Source organism: Egretta garzetta, unplaced genomic scaffold, assembly GCF_000687185.1.
Source record: "Egretta garzetta isolate BGI_Z169 unplaced genomic scaffold, ASM68718v1 scaffold42, whole genome shotgun sequence".
NCBI lineage: Eukaryota > Metazoa > Chordata > Aves > Pelecaniformes > Ardeidae > Egretta > Egretta garzetta.
In genome coordinates, this window is record NW_009258782.1 from 398,938 (window position 1) to 420,349 (window position 21,412).

Below are 21,412 nucleotides of genomic sequence, written 5' to 3' on the forward strand. Positions count from 1 at the left end.
TGGCCCGGCCTTTTCTCGCTGCGGTGCCCGCCGCTGTGGTGGGGTTTCCCCTCAGCCTCGGCGCCCGCCGGTGCTGCAGCGGCAAAGCGCAGGGGGCTCGGGGCGGGGACCCTGCTCGGCAGAGAGCTGTTAGTTTGGCCCCGAGGCTGCGTTACCTCAGCGGGGGCGCGGGAAGGGGCAGCGTTTTGGCAGAGATACTCTGCAGTCGGTAAGAGACAGAACACGGGTTTCTTTGTTTGGCACAGAACTAAAGTAAGTGTTGTGGTGGCAAGTTTAAACTTCCAAGTGTATAAGTGGGCACCCCACCACAACTTGCAGGAGCAACTCTGGGATAGTTGGTGGGAATTGCTGGAAAAGTTTGTATTTCCTGAAAGGAAAGCAAGGTAAAATCTTTAATTAAACAATTCAAATATATACAGCCTCTGTAGTGAATAATTTCTATTATTAACTAACCTCTTGAGCAGTAGCAGTTCAGGAAAATGGTCCTACAGTTGGACTTTGGGCACAGCCCTCGCAGCTTGCGCCCCAGCGTTGACTTGCCTGTCAGTTCTTGGATTACAAGCTCGTTCTAGCATAAGCCTTCCATTTTTAGTATTTTTAGGCTCTTCAGCAGATTATGAAGGGCTCTGAAAAATAAGTAAAACAAGTAATGCTTCCTCTGTTCTTCAGGAACTTTATTTACTACACTGATAGTTTTATGCTTTGTTGAAGGAGGAACTTTTTTTCACCTTATAGCGTTCTTGTCTATTGAGAGTGCAAAACCAGTAGTAATCTATAAAAAATAATTTCTATACTTCAGTATGACAATTCTCATTTCAGCTTTATATTAAGGACATGGTGACTGACTTTGATGAAAAACATGACGAATACTTAATATCCCTTCAGCAGAGAAACCGGTAAGATACAGAATTGTTACCACCACTGAGCGTGTAATATCCCTTGTGTATTATCTAATGTAGTATCAAATATCAGCAGTTGTGAATATCAGTTTAAAAACTTGGTTTTTAAACTTGTAATGCGAAGTCTGACTTCCTGTGTCTTAAAACATTCAGGTGATTCCCTTTTCTTCCCTTTGTGAAGTACATCAAAGTTCTTATTTCTAGAGGAGATCACAATATTTCTTCAGCATACTTTGAAATATAGATGAACTTATTAATAAAATGTTTATTGTTTCCATGGCTTACAGGGAAGATTTTTGTTTCTGGAACAAGAGGTTCTAGATTCAGAAGTAATTGGCAGCTCACGCTGTGTGAGGATGTTGTTATGAGGCAAGGTTTTTATGTTGTCAGAAACACAGAAAACTGCATGCAAAGGTTGCTCAGTTAAATGTGCAGAGTCAGGCTCTGCTAAGGTGGGAGATAAGGACATCTAGGTTGCTTTTGCAAACTTCAGTATCTTTCGGACAAGTTTAAAACATTTCTTTTAATCTTTGTTCATATGAACCTTCCTGTCCTGGTACCTAGACAGATGAATTTCATAGGTTAATTCAGAAGGGTCTACAGAACCTTCTTGCTGGATTCCCTCCTTTACCTTTGCCTCAAATCCTGTAACAAACTGCATTGTTTGTTGAAAAGACCAAAAAAACCTACGAGAGCCACAGCTGTGTTAGAACAACAGCCATTTTTTTGTGAAAATGGGTTTCTTTCATATATAGTCTCCTAAAGCAGTTTTAGGAAAGGATAAAAACAAGTTATTTAATGATTGATCCTTATTACCACAGCGCTCATTCTGAATTTTGGTGGAGACAAATGCCACTGAATTGCAGCACGGCAAGCAGGTAGCAACTGTACCTTTCAGAGGAGGCACGCTGGATACATCCCTGTACTGGGCATAACTGGCAGTTTTGGATAGTGGGGGCTGCAGAGCAGCCTGTGTGAGAGCAGGTCAGGTATGGCCCTGGGCTGCTCACAGAAACAGCCCATCATGTACCAAACCATCACCAGTCAGAGCAGCCTGGGGTGGATTTAAGAGAGGTGGCTGCAGGGGGTAGGGTGCTCCTGCGGAGGCTTGCTGCCTAGAGGAGTGCTGGGGACACGGTTGGGGGCACACTTCTTGGGAAAAGGTGACTTGTGTCAGAACAGGTACACACCTGGGGGACCTGGGCCTGTGGATTGACCCACCCTGGAGTCAGAGGGAAACCAGGAAGCACCGTGCAGGGGCAGGCAGAAATTGTCACCCACATGGCCCCAACCTCCTGGCCTGCATGTCACATAACTGAAGAAATTAGGATGGACTGAGTATAACCCATGTTGAAAGGAGGGAAGATGAGACTTGGAAGAAGGGAGGGTAGGTGTTTCACTGGAACTGAGCCTGGGGAAGGGTGGTTTTTTAATATTATTTTAACCAGACTTTAATTTTCTGGTATCTCTAACTGCGTTATTGACTGAAGGCTTTCCCCCTCAAATTTCAAAAACACAAATAGTCTTTTCCTTAATTTTTTCTTGAAAAGAGCTCAACCATTTTTAAACTTTTTAAAATTCTAAGTAAAACTCTTAAAAAAATCTTCAGAAGAAGGGTTAAATATACTAAATACCAAATGGCAAAAATAACGTGAAATGAGAAACAACATGGAAAAAATCTCAGAAGGGAGAAGCTGCGTCAAACTTTGTATGTCACAGCGTGTGGATACTCGTACAAGCATTACAGAACAGAAACAGATCATGGAAGCTGTATTCTGAAATTGTTATTTGAACTATGAACATATTTTTCAGCTTTGTGACAGCACGTGTTTTTGTATTTATTGCTGATCTGACCATCTGTACATGTGCTGCGTAAGGATGAATTATTATCCTTTCTGCTTCAGGCTACTGGGACGTTTAAAAAGAAAGGATCCTATACAAATCAAACTGGAGCAGTTAGAACAAGGATTTTCTCTGTATCTGAATGGAGCTAATTCAGAGCTGAGAAATTACCGCAGAAAAATCAACTCGTGTGGCTACATTAAGAATGAGACAAAGACCACCAGGACAAATGGTGAGTTATATGAGAGTTTTACACAGATTGCAGTCTAGAACTATTTAAAACATTTACTCATCAGAGCTGTAATTTGGTCAGTGAGGTTACTGGTCAGGCTGTGATAAAGAGACAGCAGCATCTGAACTTGCTGGAATGAAATTCCACGGGACTCTTTCGTCAGACTTCTTATGTTGGTTGTATGTAAGGAACGGTCTCTGCAACACCCTATCAATTTCTTAGTTGATCCCTAACTAATTCCAAAGGTTAATTTCCTCACCTCTCCATTTGTTAAACAATTATAACTAAAACTAGAAGATGTATATAAGTTGCCAGTTAAAAATAATTGTATGCCTTTGTCTGATACCTAACACCGTTCATGGACTTTAAGATCTGATGTATTTTAAGATCTGGTCTGGTTGTCTAAGTCCAGTGTCCTATATGCAAATGACATATGATGACATAGACTATAATCAAATTATATCCAGTAATAGCTGCATTAAGCTCATAAGTTACGTTTAAGCTATAATAGTTGTCTTAAAAAGACAGCTACTCTTTATCTAAATATTTGAAGTAAAGAAAATCTACCCTTTTCTGCCAGTGATTAGCTGGCTTTATTAAAAATGTGTATTTTATTTCTAATTTAAGTCATGTCTGTCATAGAGAGCAATGTAGTGACAAGAATAGTTTTGCATGTATGAAGGTATAAAGTGTGAGCTTACTGGGCTTCTAATCTATTTATCATCATGCAAATAAAGTTGATTTCACTAAATCCCTGTGTAAAGCAGTTTACCAACCTTAGTCTGTTACCCTCCTGCTTGATACAACCAGTCTATCTTAAAGTGTATTCTTTTAATCTATTGATGTGTAGATAGTGTCTGCTTAAGCTTTATTTTCACTTAAAAATGAAGACAAAGAGTTAAAAAAGTTACTTAATATGATAATTTATAATGATTGAAAGTTTATTAAACTCATCAATACCGGAAACTAACTTTTCTTTCAGTAACTGTTCTAACCATGACTCTAAGCTCAATCTCTTTTTTTTTCTTTGGTTTTGTGCTACACTGGATACATGCTACTTGTTTTCAAGTTCAAGTGTGTTCAGGCTTAGCTGTCTGCTGTACAATTTCTTGCAGGTTATAGGGGATGGTGATAGGGAATCAGCCGGTCACCTAGTACCGCTGTTCTATGTGAAAGTAAAAACTTGTGTGTAATGATGCAAAAACATTCATGTTCTGGAAAGTGGAAAAAGGAGGAAATTGTGTGCTCTGTCACACCAGGATGACTTACCTTTAGGTAACTAAAGAGGGTATAAAACAATGTCTTTGACTTTTTGGTCCAAAAATTGTGCAGGGATATTGTGGCAGCAGCTGTAATAGAACTCCACCAAGAGAAATTTCCTCTGGAAGTTTTGCTGTGCTGCTGTTATCTCTAAGGTTAACCAAAGTTGTTTATTTTTCTGGCTGCTTAATGCCATTTGATTCAGTTAAGGTAGAATACTTCAGCTTGTCTTAGGGACCTTTAAGGACTTCAGTGACGGTCTCTGTTCTTTTCCTCAGCTCCATCAACTTAGAGACAGCAGCATTACCTCTGCAGAAGAGAACTCAGTGTTTTGCTGTTTCTTAGCTATCCGATGTTGTTATTTTAAACACATGCAGCTGCAGTGAAAGATACCAACTAAATCATGATCCTGTCATTTTTCTTCTTCCATTTGATTTTACCACTGGAGTCCAGAGTGGGAGTCATTGGTGTGACGTGTATAAACTTCTTGCCTGGGGGTAATACCTGAGCAATTTTGTGGTCTGTTTCATTTCTAGGCATTTCTGCTCAATGATTGAATATGATTTTACTTACAGAAATGATTTCTATCTGAGATACAGCACTGAATTTTCTTCTCTATCCATCTCCCATGAGAGTTATTGCATCATTTATTACTTCTAAAACATCTATCTATAGGACTAGTCTTCACTGAAAAATTAGAAATGTGTGATACTTAATAATACAGAATGGGCACAAATCCCTTTTTGTGGTTCCTGAAAGTGTCATCATAAATCTGTTTGTCTGGACTATTTTCTTTGTCTGTGTTCCCTAGGAGTAATTCATGATAATAGTGATTGATAAACTTTTTACGCTTAGGCTTGGTAAATGAATTCAAGTAAACAAATGGCTTATAAGGTAGTGAAGCTGATCTCTAGGTATGCTGTCATTTCTTTGGATGTATAACCCAGGCATAGTTTCACAACCATGTGTGTACTTCCACTGAATGTTGGTGTGGTCACAGAGATGTGGTTTAAGGCTAGCATGGAGTCTCCTTTGCTTTTGACGATGTATTACTCAGTCCTTGGCTACCAGAATAGGCACTGTCAGCTCAAGTCTCCGAGGGAATGACACCAGTTGACCTATTTTGTGTGCTAAAGCAGGTGGTGGTTGGTATTCGCATCCCATCCATCCCATGAGAAAGATGTTTTTGTTCTGAAGTAATGTTTGTAGCACAGACGAGTAGCTAAGCCACGTCAGCTTCTGCCTGGGATGTGAACTACTGTTTTCCCTGGTTCAGAGAGACCCAGTCACATGAATCCATCACAAAATACTCAAACAATTCTGAGAACCAAATATTCAGCAGTGATAACGAGAGTCCTACCCTGTCCCCTGTTCCTACTTACATTTATAGCATACATGAGTGGCCTTCTGGGCGGTTGCTCAGAAGAGGTGGATTGCTTAGGAAGTGAAAGATGCTTCCAATTCTGTCCCAAAGCAGTGACTGAATAAGACCATGCTGCTAGCACTGTAACCTCAGGAGAGTTCATGCTCAGCGCTAGAAAAGCCCCATAGTAATCAGCACCAATGCTAATGACCGCACGGCATTTCTGGAATTACTTAGGAATAGCCTAATGGAGTAGCAGGAGCTCTAGTTGGAAAGGCTGTTTTGCCGGACAAGATATTCCATGTCTTGTTTCTTCCTTGGAACAGTCCATTCCTTTCCCCCTCTGTTCTTAGTCCTGTTGCAGGCCTGAGAGACAGATCCCTTGTGCTGAAGCAATAGGATAACACCTTGTTCTTCTTATTCTGTAATTGATTGTAATTCTGTAATATGATCACTCTAAATTGGCATAAGCGTACACTGACCTTGTGCTGAAGCAATAGGATAACATCTTGTTCTTCTTATTCTGTAATTTATGATCACTCTAAATTGGCATAAGCGTACACTGTTCCCCCAAGAATGGTCCTGCCCTGTGTCTGGTCTCTCCTACTTGCTTGGACCAGCGTTTGTGCAATCTCATGGTGAACCAGACTACACAAGTGACTACAATTAGAAGAAATCTTTCTTTTATGTTTTTCCTCAGTTAAAACTTGCCCATATCAATTCTCTGAACACAGGTTCATGCAGCATTGTCCAACCCAAAAAAGAAAATGTGGTATTGAGAGTTATAATGAGCAACCTGATCTAATTTTGAAGTAAGCTCTGCTTTGAATGGAAAGTTGGGCTAGGTGACCTCCAGAGGCTCCTTCCAAACTAAATCTTTCTTTTATGTTTTTCCTCAGTTAAAACTTGCCCATATCAGTTCTCTGAACACAGGTTCACACAGCATTGTCCAACCCAAAAAAGAAAATTGAGAGTTATAATGAGCAACCTGATCTAATTTTGAAGTAAGCTCTGCTTTGAATGGAAAGTTGGGCTAGGTGACCTCCAGAGGTTCCTTCCAAACTAAATCTTTCTGTGATTCTCTGACCTTTGTAGGACGACTGCTTCTTTTATTGGTAGTGCCAGTTTCTGCTGGCTTAGGGTGACCATTAAATTATGGCTTAAAGAAAAAAGGTTTTGCATCAGCTGTTTTTCTCCACTGAGAAGAAATGGAAGCTGTAAATCTGTCTTGGACATAGGAAATGAGATGCCTTTATTTAGGATGCTATTGAGAGTGTTGGTGATGCCCTTACTCCATTGAGGATGCTGATGTGACCTGCAAGATGTTTGTGTCTCTGTCTCAGTCAAAGCATCTTCTCAAAAATCCATTGTTCCACAGTAAGTTGGGACCATTTCCAGCAGAGGAACCCCTAGTTCTGCTTGACCATACCAGAACTTTTGCAGAAATTTTGGAACTAACTCTTCCTTGCCTTAGAAATGAAAGAAGATGATTGTTTGCTCTTCATTTGTAACATGTACATGAAGAATCCTTCTCTGTACAGTGTGTTAAATACCTAATACTTTCTGTTTAAACTGCAAATACCTTACTTTTCCTTAGTTTGAGAGTAAACACATGCAATTCCTTTGTATAACCAGCGTATCCCCTGTTCACTGGGCCCCCATCTGTCAGAGTCTGCCTTCGGTAGTATGGGTTCTGGGCTCAGTTGGCTTCCTAAGACAGCTTGCTGTCTACCAGCTAGGAGTTAGAATGATGTGCACCCCATTCTAGAACATATTTCTGTACTTTCATGTCTGTGAATGTGGGGCTTCACTTGCTGTTAAGCTAATGTATCTTTAAACAATTTATTCTCTTGAATACACATGATGATGATGATGACTGTCCCTGAACAAGTTCAAAACTCCGGCTACTAATACACCACTAGCCAGTATCTGAAGTACAAAGCCTTATTAGTTGTTGATACCATTTGCATGTCAATGACTTGCTCTTCTGTCCTCAACTGGGAGAGGAAAAAAAAAAAAAAGCAAACTATGGTGTATATTGTCAAATATCATATTTCTATTTTTGGTCTCCTAATTCTCGTCTCTATGTTCTGAAAAAGCAACCCAGCTAGAAGAGAGTGAGTTGCCAGAACACAGCACACAGACTGCACCAAGCAAAATACAACGCAGAGGTTGGCTTCAGGTAAGAAACAGTTTGAAAGAATGCATCTTTGAACTAATTCTTAGATCATAAAAAATTGTAGGGGAAATTTGTTGCATGTAGCAGATAGTGAGAAGTTGGAACTCTCGTAGAATCTGAGTCTTGGTTTGGTCTGGATACTGAGTGACAACGTGAAATGATACCCTGACCAGTTCTGTGTCTACTTTGAAGCCTAAAGAGGCACATCTCATTGAAAGGGTCTGGTTGCGGTGACATCCATTGTGGAAACTTCTGTAGCTTTGACATGATTGGCTCAATCTGTCTTCCAGCAGAATAGCTGTTGCTTGACATCTCTGATGGGAAGCCTAGAGAGCTTATCTAGTGCAAAGGTTGGAGAATCTCATTTTGAAGATACAAGCCTGCCTGTCACTGCTGTTCTCCACCCTGCAATAGCATTAAGGGACACAGAGGTGTAATTTGCATAGCTTGAGTTGTAATTTGTGACAGATTCTTGTAGATCAGGGGGGAGGAAAATGCCTATAGATGATAAAAATACCCCGCCTATAGGAAATTTGGAGCCATTAGCTACATAGTTGTTGATTCACTGGAGAAAACTCAATGGTCTTTTTTTATTTTGGCCAGAAGAAGGATCTGACTTAACCTGTCAAGTAGTATGACTTAATTAACAGAACAAATGTGAATTCTCAACAACTGAGACATGTCACCCAAATAATTACCCTACCTGATTAGCAATTGCCCTGTCTGGATGTCCAGTCTACGCTTGAGTGACTGGGGATCAGGGGTCCGTGTCACTGCGGATCAAGTGTTCGTGTCATGCAGGTTTTCTTTTCTTTCAGCAAAGATTGCACATTCAAGTTTTAAGGCTGCATTACTTTATTTACCACCCTTACTGCTTACTTGAATTCATTTTCTCAGCTGCTATTTCTCCCAGTAGATCACTGCTTACATTCTGGCCTGTCAGAACTTGTTTGCTAAGTTTGCAAATGTGTGCCTGTCATAACGTGCGTTGTTCTAATCACAAGAGCCAAATGAAGAAGGAGGTATCTCCTCTGGCTGGACTGGAAAGTTAGTCAAATAGAGATAGCTATACTAAAAACTAGCTACTACTTGAGACTAGCTTAGGGTGATACCTTAAATCTTTTATCCAATTGGATGGGAGGATAGCAGAGTTATAGTATCTTAATGAACAACTGGAATTATTTAGCTAAGGAAATGTGTAACCACTGAGTAAGATGCAGGTTGTGCCAGACAGCAGTTTGCTTTCCCAGTAATTTTCCCTGTGGGTTTTTTGGATAGCTAGAGGACCTAGCAATTCCTGTTCAAAACTGTCAAACTTAGGCTGTGCTAAGGTACGCTGAGGCAGGAAGATAGACTTATGGAAAGAACGTATTTTATCAAAAGCCAGGTTGCCTTAGGATCTTTTCTCTGGGACATCTCTGCTCCTGGCTCTTACAAAATCATAGAGGAGTGTGTGAACACCAGATAAGTAAGTTTAATATTAGTTCCACAGATTCTGTGCCACATGTTACCTTTAATGAAACAGTCCTCTTCCCATCGTTCGCTTAGGAGACTTCCCTCTATGGAATATGTCTGCACAAGAGTTCAAAAGTGGGGGAAAAAGTTCCTTACAGATAACTGTTCCTTGAGAGAGGTATATGCACTTCCACTTTCTCTTTTGTCATGTTTTGGAGTACTGAAATTCTGTGCTATGGCAAGATGAGTGTCTCAAATCTTCTACCCTTCTTTAACCATGCTTGAGTAACTGACAGTGTGCATAATTTGATTGCATCCTAGTTATGAAGTAAAACAAATTAATTTGAACCCCTTTCTCAGCCATGTCTGACATTGACAAAGGCGAAGAAATCTTTGTGATTGAATGATTATGGCATAACATTTCCCCCTCGTTATGTTACACACGAGTGTAATATGTCTTCAGAAAATTGCAATTACTTCAAGTAGTCATTTTCATACATAGACATTACAGAATCAAAAAATTATTGTGGTTGAAAGGGAACTCTTGAGATCATCTAGTCCAATCCCTGTGCTCAAGCAGGGTCAGCTAGAGCAGGTTTCCCAGGACTGTGCCTGATCAGGTGTTGAATACTCTACAGATGGAGACTCCACAACCTCGCTAAGAAATCTGTTCCAGTGTTTAGTCACCCTCACAGTAAATTTTTTTTTCTTCTGTTCAGGTGGAATTTCATGGTTTTTTTTTTTTAATTTGTGTGCATTGTCTCTTGTCCTGTCAGTGAGCAGATAACCTGTCAGGTATTTATATGCATTGATGAGATCTCCCAGAGCCTTCTTTCCCCCAGGCTGAAGAGTCCCAGCTCTCTCAGCATCTCCAGCAGAGCACCTTTGCCTGTTAGCTTCTCAATCCCGTGTGCACTCTAGAAATCTCCTAGATTGCTTGAGCCCTGCTGTGTTGTCTTCCCAGCAGATACCAGGTTTGTTAAAGTGCCCCGCTGGGGGATGGCAGCAGCAGGTGGGGAGTTTGACTAGGGCAGTTAAACCATAATGCAGGGACCCAAAGGTGAGCTCAGGGAGGACACAAAAAACCTTCTGTGGAACAGAGGGGAAAAAGATTGCTTGATCTAGATATTGTTATGTAAAATGTGATGATTATTCTTTTTGTACTGCTGATAGCACAAAAGATGTCTAATTTCTTTGAGTGCTGCTTTTAACAGAAAACTGTGGAGATTAAAACAGAAAGGGGAGCTAAACTCTGCATTAAGCCTCCTCTTCAGTATTCTGAGGATTTTGAACCTTATGAAAGCTTGAGCATGGAGACAAATGGTGATGATCCTCTCCATTACTCCCAGGTACAGTTGGCAGTTGCCTTCTATTGTTCATGGTAGTGTCAATTGAAATATGAATGGGCCCAGGTATCCGTCTTGACTACAGCATGCAAAAATGGTTTCTTTTGCTCGACGATTTTGCATTGATGGGATGTGATGTAAAGAAGGAAAAAATGAAAAAGTAAGCCTACTGTTAAAATCTAATCTCAGTGAACAATACTATAACATGTTAAATCCTAGTTTAAAGAGGTAGAATATTGGCTCTGTTGGATACAGCCAAGGTATTTCATGTAAGGAGACTCAGTTCACTTAATGCTTGTCCACCTGAATGTCACTCTTGGCCATCAGGTTAGAGAAAACTCAAATAACAGCTTTTTCTGGGTTTGGGTTAGTTTTTGAATAATCGTGCTAAAATTGTTGCATGTCATTGTTTTACCTAACAGAAGTCAGAGTAAAGTTTTTAAAATATTATAATCAATACAGTTGCTTTCCATCAGGGTTGTTATTTTATTGGCTCTGTTGTTTGACAGTTCAGCCTTCCATTTGGTTCCTAATTGCAGTTTGTTCTAGCACACTTGACAAATGAATAAATGAACGAAAAATTATGCATGTGTTTCTGCCTGACCAATTAATGACATCAATAAAGGTTTTCTGGGTAGTGGAGTCGTGTCTATATAGGAAACTGTCTACAGATCTTACCACTGACATCAGACAAACTTCCCAAGTGTGTTTTCCTAGCTTGCATCTTTCTGCCTTTTTTTTTCCCCTACTAACCAGTAACTTGTTTATGCTGATGGATATTTATAATCATTTACATGTAAGTAGCAAGCAAATAATTTTGAACGAAACCCCCACTTTTCTTTGTATTCCACATGGAAATACTTTCGGTTTTCCTGAAGCTATAGCTTCAAGAAAACACAATATATTGTGTTTTCTTGAATGTCTTGTTACAATGCAGATGTCATGAGGTTTCAAACTAAAGGGAAGCCTGTATAATTCCCTGTCAAATAGCTAGAAATATTAGTCTTGACTGTCATAAAGACATGCTCAATATCAAGCCTCAGGTTGCTTATAGACCCCCTTTCGCCTGTTCTTTGTAATATGTTTCTGTCAACATGGATTTCCTAACAAGTGTAATCTGTAGCAGAAGAGCAGCTTGAAGCTTTCATTGCAAACTGAACATATGCTGTCGCAGTTCATTTGTACCTAAGATAGCTTTGGGTTTTCATTTTACTCATAGAGTTTGCTTACCTATACTTATCTCAAAATTTCTAATACCAACAAGGCAGGAAAAAAAATGCATTTAAGATATGTGAAGTCTTTTCCTTTTACATTCATAAAACCAAAAGGCTCTCCAGCATCATCTATGCTGTTTGTGGCATACGCTGAGACAGGCAGGGCAGTTTTTTGAATGGTAAATTTCAAAATAGATTAATTTTTGCATAAAATCCTGCTACAGAGTGTCCAATTAAAAAAATCTGTGCAAACTGGCAGCTTAGTCCATTAGATCACAAGTCTTCTCTACTGTTTTTTGAAGTACAGTTGTGTACAAGACAGGACTATTATCAGCTATCCAATTGCTTCTAAAGAACTGCTATTGCATTAGCTTTGTAGTCTTGTGAAGGCATTTGGAAAATCTGGATTGCAGCTAGTCTTCAAATGCAAGCCAAAAGATAGGGTAATCAACCTGTGAGACTGGAAAAATATATGCCCTTGCCCTCTCCATTGCTTATCTCCTGTTTGTAACTTATTCCTAAACATTGGTTTTGCCCATGAAAATTCCTTGGCCTACAGAATTTTCCTGCAAGGATTCTGATGAGAAGGAACAAAGGAGTTGTAGGTTGTCTTTACAAGTCCTCATCAGAGGAGGGAAGACACGACATAGGAATGTGAATATTTTTAGCTGCATCATGGCTCTGAGTTCATGAGAAGATTTTTCGTTCTCCTAGGGGACAAAGAGGTAGCCACACTGGCTTAATTTAAAATACTTGTTTAAGCTTTTCTGACAGATCTGTTTGAATTGTACTAGAAATTGAGAAGAAGCTTGCAACTCAGTATAGAAGAGAAAAGGATGGAAGACGCCTCTCTTAGTGATGATTATGACTCTGTTGAGGAGGAAGTGTTTTCAGAACCATCTCCCACTGAGGAAACAATTACAAGCTTTGGAGGCCTTCAGTTGCATAGCAGTAAATCACTGCAGAAAGAAGCTTCTGAACGTCAGGATGCTGGGAGTTGCTCTGGCCTTGATTCTGGTGCCCTTACTGTGGTGGAGTTCAACCAGGATCAACGTAGTAAGTCTCCGTGTATTATGTACTACTACAGCACTGTAATAATTCTCTGAGAGTGTTACGTTTAAGGGAATCGCTGCTAGTTAATCATTAGTGGTTACTCCATACACTCATGAGTTTTCATGCTCTTCAGCAAACCTTTTGTTTTAATCTCCTGATTTGGGAGACTTGCATCCTCTTATTACTATGTTAAGAAATTTTTTGCAAAGACAAAGATACAGCCCTGGTTAACCCACTTGCATCACCAGGCCTAGACACTTGAACTAAGATTGTCTCAGACTCACTGAGATTTCTCAGGAGATTATTATTCTTTAATATATTTTTGAAGTGTTTTTGCAGTAATCCAGGCAGTCAAATCTTCCCAGTCTCATCTTCCTCCATTTCACATCCTGGGTGCTGGGTACCTGTCATCATAGCATGTGCTATTCATCCCTGATGAAAGATGTATTAATTCAAGAAAACAAATCTGTCTGGCTATGAGCTGCTTCTTTTTGTCAGGTCTTCTCCTTTGGAGACCTCAATGTCCAAACCCCAAACCAGTCACTAGGTCTCAAAGCTGTTTAGCTTGTTAAACATAGGGAGTTCAGGCAGAAACCGGACCTTGACCTACATCCAGTATTTCTCAAAATTCCCTCCCCCCTCATTTCAGGTACATTCATTATTTTTGTTTTGGTTTTCCTTTTTTTTTTTTTCTTTTCCTTATCCATAGTTAATTCCTTAACTTAAGAGGAACAAGCTTTGAACAAATTGAGTAAAGGAGCGTTCCTCTCATTATCATAGAGGTGAGTGGAGTGTGAATGGGGAGAGGTTGGCAGGAGAAGAGATAGGAACAAGGGATGGAGCAGCAGCGAGAACAAGATCTTTGGGAGAGTACATGATTTATTTTTTTTTCCAGAGAGAAGTTTCAAAGCTGTGATGCAAACAATGGAGGCATTAAAAATTCTCATAGGAAAAAGTGAAGAAGTACTCTTGTGAACTACACTAGGCAACCCTTTGAAACTTCTAAATAAGACAACATTTTAGTCTGTGTTTTAAGAATTTATTTTCCTGTAACTGTGTTAATAAGTGACTCAGGACTTCTTTTTTATTTTTGCTTTTCTTGACAGTAATGCGGGTAAATATCTAGTACAGATGAGAAATATTGGTACCTTATAATGATATATTTTATTTCATGAAGTCAGTGCAAGCTGTGCACATGTACTTCTACATCAGTAGAACAGTATCAGTGAAAGGGAGGGAGGATGGAGCTTATCACTTTAACTATGCCAGCATAATTAAACTGGCAAAATTTTAGCAGTTAAGATCCCTGGCTGGCTGCTCCTAAATGTCTCTGAAGTTGATTATTTCTATTCCCTTATTATCTTGCAGAAGTGAAGCTGCCACGAGTTCTCTCGGCGAAAAGAAAAGATAATGCTGAAATGTACATTCCTGTCAGACCAATCGTGGTAAAAAATAAAATCACTCGGCCGCTCTCTGCTGAGTTCTTGCAGCAGGAAAGACATGAAAGAATTTGTTCTAGTAAGAAATAAGAATATATAATGTCAATAAGGAGAGATTTCATGCTTTTTTCCCTTCTGGCTCGTGTAATTTCAGCACGCATCTGTTATGATGTGATTTTTCTTAGCTGATCTCTTTTTTTTTTTTTTTTTTTTTTTTTTTGCGGTTTTTTTGTTGTTGTGTTTGCCACCTTGAGCGTTTTGACTTAAGTAAGATTGTGAGAAAGTCCAGAGCCTGTATACTTAGTATACTGTAGTTGTCTGCTGCATCTTTACTACCTTCCTTCTCTTTTTGCTTCCACGGTGTATGACTTTTTCCTCTCCCTTTCAGTCCTTGTGCTTGCCATGTGTTTCCCACTTTCCTCATGGAGACCTGGTCACTATGGTATTAACAGAAGTGTGTCTTCTCAAAATCAGCAATTGATGCTTTGGTGGAAGATTTTAACACAGTGCATTTATAGCAACAAAGGCATAGTTTCCCACATCTCAGCAAAACTAGCTCTGTTGCTGCTTGGGGCTGTACTTCAATTACACCTTGAACACTGGAGATCAGTCTCCAGTGCTGGGTAGGTATGCTGGTATCTAGTACCATACTGGAAAATGTTTTTCCTGGACTGGAGAATGCCATTTTGAAAGCACTGGTGCTTATTCTATAAATCTGCCGCTAAGGTGTGGTCTTTACCTGGCCTGAAAAAAAACCCAAAAAACCCAACACAAATCTAGGGGCTGAAATCATAGCTGCAGTTGTTATTTCAGCACAGTCCTCAATTCAACAAGTCTGATGAACTTGAGGTTTGAAAGGTCTGAGATAAAAGTTTTCATGCTTACCATACTCTGTGGTTAAGACACTCTTTTCAAAAAAAAAAAAAAAAAGCAAAATCCAGATGTGTCCCAAGAAAGCAATAAAGCTAACAGTTTGAAAAGTCAAAATGTTAGTTTCTGAATTGGCAGAAAACCAAATTGAGGAAGAGAAGCTAATTCTTTTGGCTTCAGAATAAATCCTCTTTGTAGCTTCTGAGACCCTCACCCACCATCTGTCTGAGCAGATGCTTGATTTGACCATTTTCCAAAGATGTGTGTAGCACTTTCCCAGGTTATAATAGTGCTTGCTAGAACTGTTTCTGTCCAACTATCACTTTAAATCCTTAAATTAATTTCATTTCACAGGGATGGTATAGTATGGATAAATAAAAAGCACTTCATTCGATCTCTGTATTTGCAGAGATGACTAATAGTTGTTGAAAGTTTTTATGAGTGAAGATGGCATAGGGCTTAGAGTGTGAGTGCATGCAAACCTCAGCTCAGTTTTAACTTCCTGTCTTTTCAAGGTAGACCACATGTTGCTCGCATCCACTGCCGTTTTACTCTCCTGCTTAGTAAACCTTAGTAAACCACACTGTGTATCAGCCTGCTCTTCAATATTTTCACTTGATCTTAATGTCTGTACAACTTTGGTCTCTTTTCTTCCCTTGACTTTTGAATTCCTTGAATATAACCACTGTGCTTCTCTTTTAGTCCAATCTCAGATCCTCTATTGTTAAATTTTATTTCCTTTCTTTTAAACCTGTTTATAGGCTGTGACTTTTCTGTTTCTCGGTGATGTTTGGGAAGATTGGGATGTGTATGGGCATTTTGATGACCGCTTAAGTGATAAGGTCATTTATTTTGCCTTGCAAATAGCAACTCCTGACTCCCCTTGTTTTGCTAGGAGACTCTAGGGATTCCTCCAAAATAGCTGAACACCCCAGTTACATTGAAAAATTCTGGTGTGCTGAAATTCTATATACTTCCATTAAATACCTGAACAAAGCAGGTACAAAAAAATCTTACAGCATAAAAATTATGTTTCCCATGTGTCAATTTTACTCCTCTTATGATAATGTTTCAGCTGTTGTCTAAAGTAGATGTGACCTGGAATCTTAATATAAAAACAAATTCTAGCAATTCAGCCTCTTGGGATGCTTATAGACTGCTAGTGAAGTGCTGTGTCAGTAACTGAATCAGATGTTTCAAATGTACCCTGTTGTAATGTTCCATATTTTTATGTCTGGACAAATGAATATTCCTTCCTTCTTTTGGTGGCAGGACCATTAAGTCGCCCAGAACGACCGCTTTCAGCCACTCGAAAGAATGTATGTGAGAAGGACCCCGATCTCTCAGTTTCAGCTGTGGTTAAAGCAATGCAAATTGAAAATGAAGTCTTGCAGAGAGATCTGCAAAGGCAGACAGTTTCCACAAGCCCTCACAAGGTAAGTCAAGATGCAGAAAAGGGCTGTCTGATCAAGTAGCAAAACCCCCCTTGAATTACATTATTATACATTAAGATTATGTATGAGTGAATGGTGATGCTTCTCAAGTGTAATTGAATTTGTGTTATTCTTCCATAGGGTGGTTTTCTTTCATCTGCTTCCTCAGGATAGCATCCCACAGCTCTCTCTTGATTTCAGGGATCACTGAGCAACCGATAGACCAGTTGCATGATATGTCTGTACAGTCAAATGCACAGCTGCAGGCCTGGTTGAGCCATTTTCATTCTGGAAGCTTCTTAAACAAGATAATGTGTGATTTCCATGCCAATAAATCCTACCTTCCTACTGTATTCATTAATATGGGCACCATTCCCTGTTAATACATACTCCGCTTGGAGTAGAGCTGTCATGTATGCTGCTGGCTCTCGGTGAGGAGGAGCTGGTATGGGTTTTCTGCACCAGTGTGTGTACATCTCGTATCTCCACAACCATCTTTAAAAGCAATTAAAACCTCATCTTATAAACAGGGAGATCAACAAAAATCCATTCCCTTCTGATTCAGGTTAGACCATTATTCCTTGTTAAGTTAAATAAGGAGGTTTGTGTTGGCAATCCTAGCTAATTTCGAGCATAACCAGTAATTCAGTTCTCCTAACATCAAGAAAGTACCTAAAGAAATTTGAGTGTAAAATGAAATTTAAAAAATTATCTGTTACAGACAGTGTTCACGGATTCAAAGTCTGCTTCCAGTTTGGTGTTTAGGAGATTCATTTTTATGGGAGAAAAGAGATTTGCCTAGACAATCTTGCAGTTACTCATCTGAATTCTGAGAGTTTCCAAGACAGTCGACTACGTTAACCTAAGCTGATGCTCCCTAAAGTTGTGAGTTGGTGCTATGAATCCACTGTCATTGCTGAGCCAACATTAGGTTTCTGCGGAGTTTTGGTTAGGAGCGAAGGTTAAAATGTTCTTTTACTATCGGTAAGTACTTTACATATCAATTCACCATCTAGGGCAACTTTTCAATCTTATTCCTCTTGGTTTTGAGATATTTATAGCTTTGTGATTGAGAGAGAATATTCAATAGAATTTGTTGACATAAAGTATCTTCCTGCTAACATTAGGACTAATTTTAATATTGTTGTGCTTACATGAAAAATAATTAAATAATACTTAAAATAGACGCAATTTTACCCTGACACTTGAGATGGAGTTTCAAAAACCTACTGTGAATTCTCAGTCTTAAAGCTGACCTAAATGATCTTCCACAAGTAATTGAATTTTGCTTACACAGTTAAGGGGTTGTGGAACTTGGCCTTTGATATTTAAATGTATAACAATGCAGAATTTTTAATACTAAAAAAGTAATTAACTTCTAAGCATTTTAAAGTTCTCTTACTCTTCAAAAATTATAGAAATGGAAGTGACCGAAGAACAGAAGGACTGTCATTCCTCATCTGACTACTTGTTCACTGTGCTGAGTTCTATATTTAAAAAAATAAACCAAGATTTTATTCTCATAAAACTGAGCTTTTTAGGTTTAAAAGTCCTTGTGATCCTTATTTGGAGAAGGAGAAAGTCTAGGCAGACCTGTGCCAAAGCTTTGGCCAACTCTGAGTCCTACCAAATGTATACAATAAGATTTCAGACGCGCACACACACACACACACACACATATATATATATATTACACACACGCATTTTCAATAGTCATCAGGGAATGCTTTTAACATTACTTTTCTTCCACACAGGGGATCAAGCTCCAGGCTCAGCTCTTTCATTGCAAATCGAGACCAATTCTGTTAAATGTGCTTTAACTCTATACTGAGTTACAGATTAGCTAAGGCTAGCTGAGACCAAGCTGGTCCCAAACTCTTCCTTATTCCAGAGATGCAGACTGATACTTACTGGTAGGTAGAGAACAATGTGACTGAAACATGTTTGTCTTTTTCTTACTTAGAAGAAAGTTCCTGTTTCATCTGTTGTTTCTGCAATGGCTCAACCTCCAGAAAAAAGCCAGACAAGGGCTGCAGTCACAAAAGCTGTTGAGAGAATTTGTCCTTTTGGAAGCAGGTATATATATTTCCTTTAAAGCTAGCTTCCTTTTCTGAAGAGATATTTTTCAGTGTACCACCAGGTGTGGTATAGTACCACTACACTCGATAATTGTTAAATATCTGAGACATCATGCAAATAGTAGCAAATCAGAGAAAAGGTTCCAGCCTTGGGCCAGTCTCTGTGGATCAGGGAACTGCCAACATCTCCCTCTGTTTGTCTTTTTATTTCCTATGCATTACTTTCTCAGACTGCCACAGAACCAGCCGAGAACTGGAGCCCAGTCTTTTAACCAAACTCTCTATCTAAGGTGGGATGCTGCAACAGTTGTCATTCAGTGTGCGGGTTCATGGGATTCTTCTGTGGGGTGTGTGGGTTCGTCCTATCATCTCTTCACCTTCGCACCAACGAAACTATTTCTTAAAAATACAAGGATTATGAGGAAGTAACACATAAAAGAATACGTATGTTTCAGACAACAGAAGAAACTTCTGAAAGTCCTTCCAGAGCCTGAGAGCCATTCTGCCTGTGATAATGACACGTTCCTGTCTGATGACAAATCTGAAGTAGATGACATGTCGAGAGATAAGGTTTGTGCATATATGCACCATAACTGATGCTTCCTAGTATTACTGAAATAAAAGTACATTGAATGAACTGTATTCCACAGATTCTGCCCCATGTCAACTAATAAACCTATGGCAGGGTAAGAGAAGAGAATTTATCGCTGTTCCTTTGTTCATCAGAATGACAAAGGAATCGGACAAAGAACAGAGAGCTTTTTTTTTCCTTAGGCTTTGAAAGAGGGTGGTAAGTTCTCTTACCCCGCCATAGATTTATTAGTTGATATAGGGCAGAATTGGTGGACCCCCAAATTATTTATTGTCATCCAGATAGCCTTGAGTTTGCAAGCTTTTTGCTTCTGACTATCATAGTGTTAACAGTCTGTATTTTGTTCCGCATTCGATTGTTTTGTCACTTATGTTTATACCATATTTCATTTCGGTCCAGATGACAACCAGTATGGAAGTACGTGACGCCATTTATGTGACTATGGAACTTCTTTCTAACTGGGGAAATCCAGTAAACGTGGGCCTGAGCGAGGTGGAATTCTTTGATTTATACAATGAAAAGATATTTGTGTCTCCTCATGATGTGGACATTCGAAATGCTGACAACCCCGGGGATTTGTGCTGCTTGGTCAATAAGAACTTAAATGTAAGACAGCTTAGTCCTGGATGGGAAAATTTCTCCTTATAATATTTCTTCAATATTCTATCTGTAGGGTTTTTTTTGTTCAGAAACATGATTGCATTTTGAACCTGCCTTGCATAACAACTATCTGATAATTTAGAAAATTACAAATGTTGCTTATTACTAACAAATCCAGCTTTCCTGTCCAAGATGTTGGTATTCAGTTATAATTTTGTTTTGGAACAGAATTTGATTAATTTGCCTGACTGACTTAAGTGAGCAACTGGAAGGAGACAGCTTTAACTCTGCCTCCTTATATATTAACTCTAGGGTATTGTCTTGGATAAAAGAACACATTCAGTTTCTAAAGTATTGTAATGTAATCATAGTATGGAAGGAGATCACAAAACTTTAAGGACAGGGAATTTTGCACTTTTACAGTATGTCTGCTGATAAACTTAAGTAATTCTTGTGATCTGAAGGTGTAGGAGCATCACTGCTAACTTCTTCCAGATGTTTAATATAAATTTAAGTGAACTTAAGAAGGAAATGTGCTTATTCTCTCCTGTCCCCTTGTTACCCTTTTACCTAGGGAAGAATCACGGAAGAATAAGAATGTGTAGGTAGGTAGTTTTGAACAAGAGATTAAGAAAAATATGTGGCGTGGTAAAAGTATTTCATGGCTCTTCTGTGAGATAGTAAGATGAGGCAACATGAGGTACTTAAATACTAAAGACAATGGACAAAAGACACTAACTGGTATGAAATTCTGATGCTACCGAAGAGATTAGCAAATGTCCGTAGCCCTTCATGCAGCCATAATTTCATTTGTGCCACACATTCACTGGGTGTTCTTTGTCTCCATGGGCCTTCAGAGCTAGGATTCTAGTAAAAATTAGTATGATTGTAGTGGATGAGGATACTAAATGACTTCATCTATTAAAAAATATAAATTATAACTCATTTCCTGTTAGGGATACTTTTCTGCTTGCAGAGTGAATGAGAATAAAAAGAGGGCAAATACGCAGTATTTTGAAGTTTAGTTGAAATTAAGTATAGAATATTATTTCCAGACAAATATTTGTACTTGAAATATCTTTCTTACTGTCTTGTGAAAATTGTTGTTCGGGTGTCATAAATACCCATTCTCCTTTATAGGCCGTGCTCTCTGGCAGATGATGCTCGGCAGTAGTAATAGTGACTCTCAGACTTTCTAGATAATTATAAATTATGTAGTAATATGTTCATTAATCCATTATAAACCTGTTATTCTCAGCATTTCTCATATATTTATATATCTCATTATTCTTCAGCAATGAGGTTCTATATTTCATTGATTAATCTATTCCTTTGATTTGTGACACTGTAATCTCTCTTGAAGCTGGAAAGGTATTGCGTCAGAGAAGGTGCAACCTGGACAGGGAACACAGTCTTATGATGTGGATATGTGGTAACTGAACTGCAGGCTCCTTCAGAAGTCAAAGCAGCATTTCCAGTTTGTGTACACTTCAGATCATACAGGAAAGCTTTTGGGTGCATTAGAAAAAAACAACAAATTAATGAATTTAATGAAGC

General features: G+C 39.0%; 1 protein-coding gene across 1 annotated transcript in view; it reads left to right on the top strand.

Annotated features, from left to right (window-relative positions):
* The first annotated feature begins 194 nt into the window (after positions 1-194).
* KATNIP (katanin interacting protein) overlaps positions 195-21,412 on the top strand; it is a 60,353-nt gene continuing 39,135 nt past the window's right edge. The window contains exons 1-11 of the mRNA XM_035889130.1: positions 195-208; positions 820-896; positions 2,804-2,973; positions 7,696-7,778; positions 10,445-10,579; positions 12,585-12,846; positions 14,212-14,361; positions 16,425-16,588; positions 18,549-18,661; positions 19,119-19,233; positions 19,655-19,861. Coding sequence (XP_035745023.1) covers positions 835-896; positions 2,804-2,973; positions 7,696-7,778; positions 10,445-10,579; positions 12,585-12,846; positions 14,212-14,361; positions 16,425-16,588; positions 18,549-18,661; positions 19,119-19,233; positions 19,655-19,861 — 1,461 coding nt within the window. The 5' untranslated portion in view covers positions 195-208; positions 820-834. The remainder of the gene's footprint in view (positions 209-819; positions 897-2,803; positions 2,974-7,695; positions 7,779-10,444; positions 10,580-12,584; positions 12,847-14,211; positions 14,362-16,424; positions 16,589-18,548; positions 18,662-19,118; positions 19,234-19,654; positions 19,862-21,412) is intronic.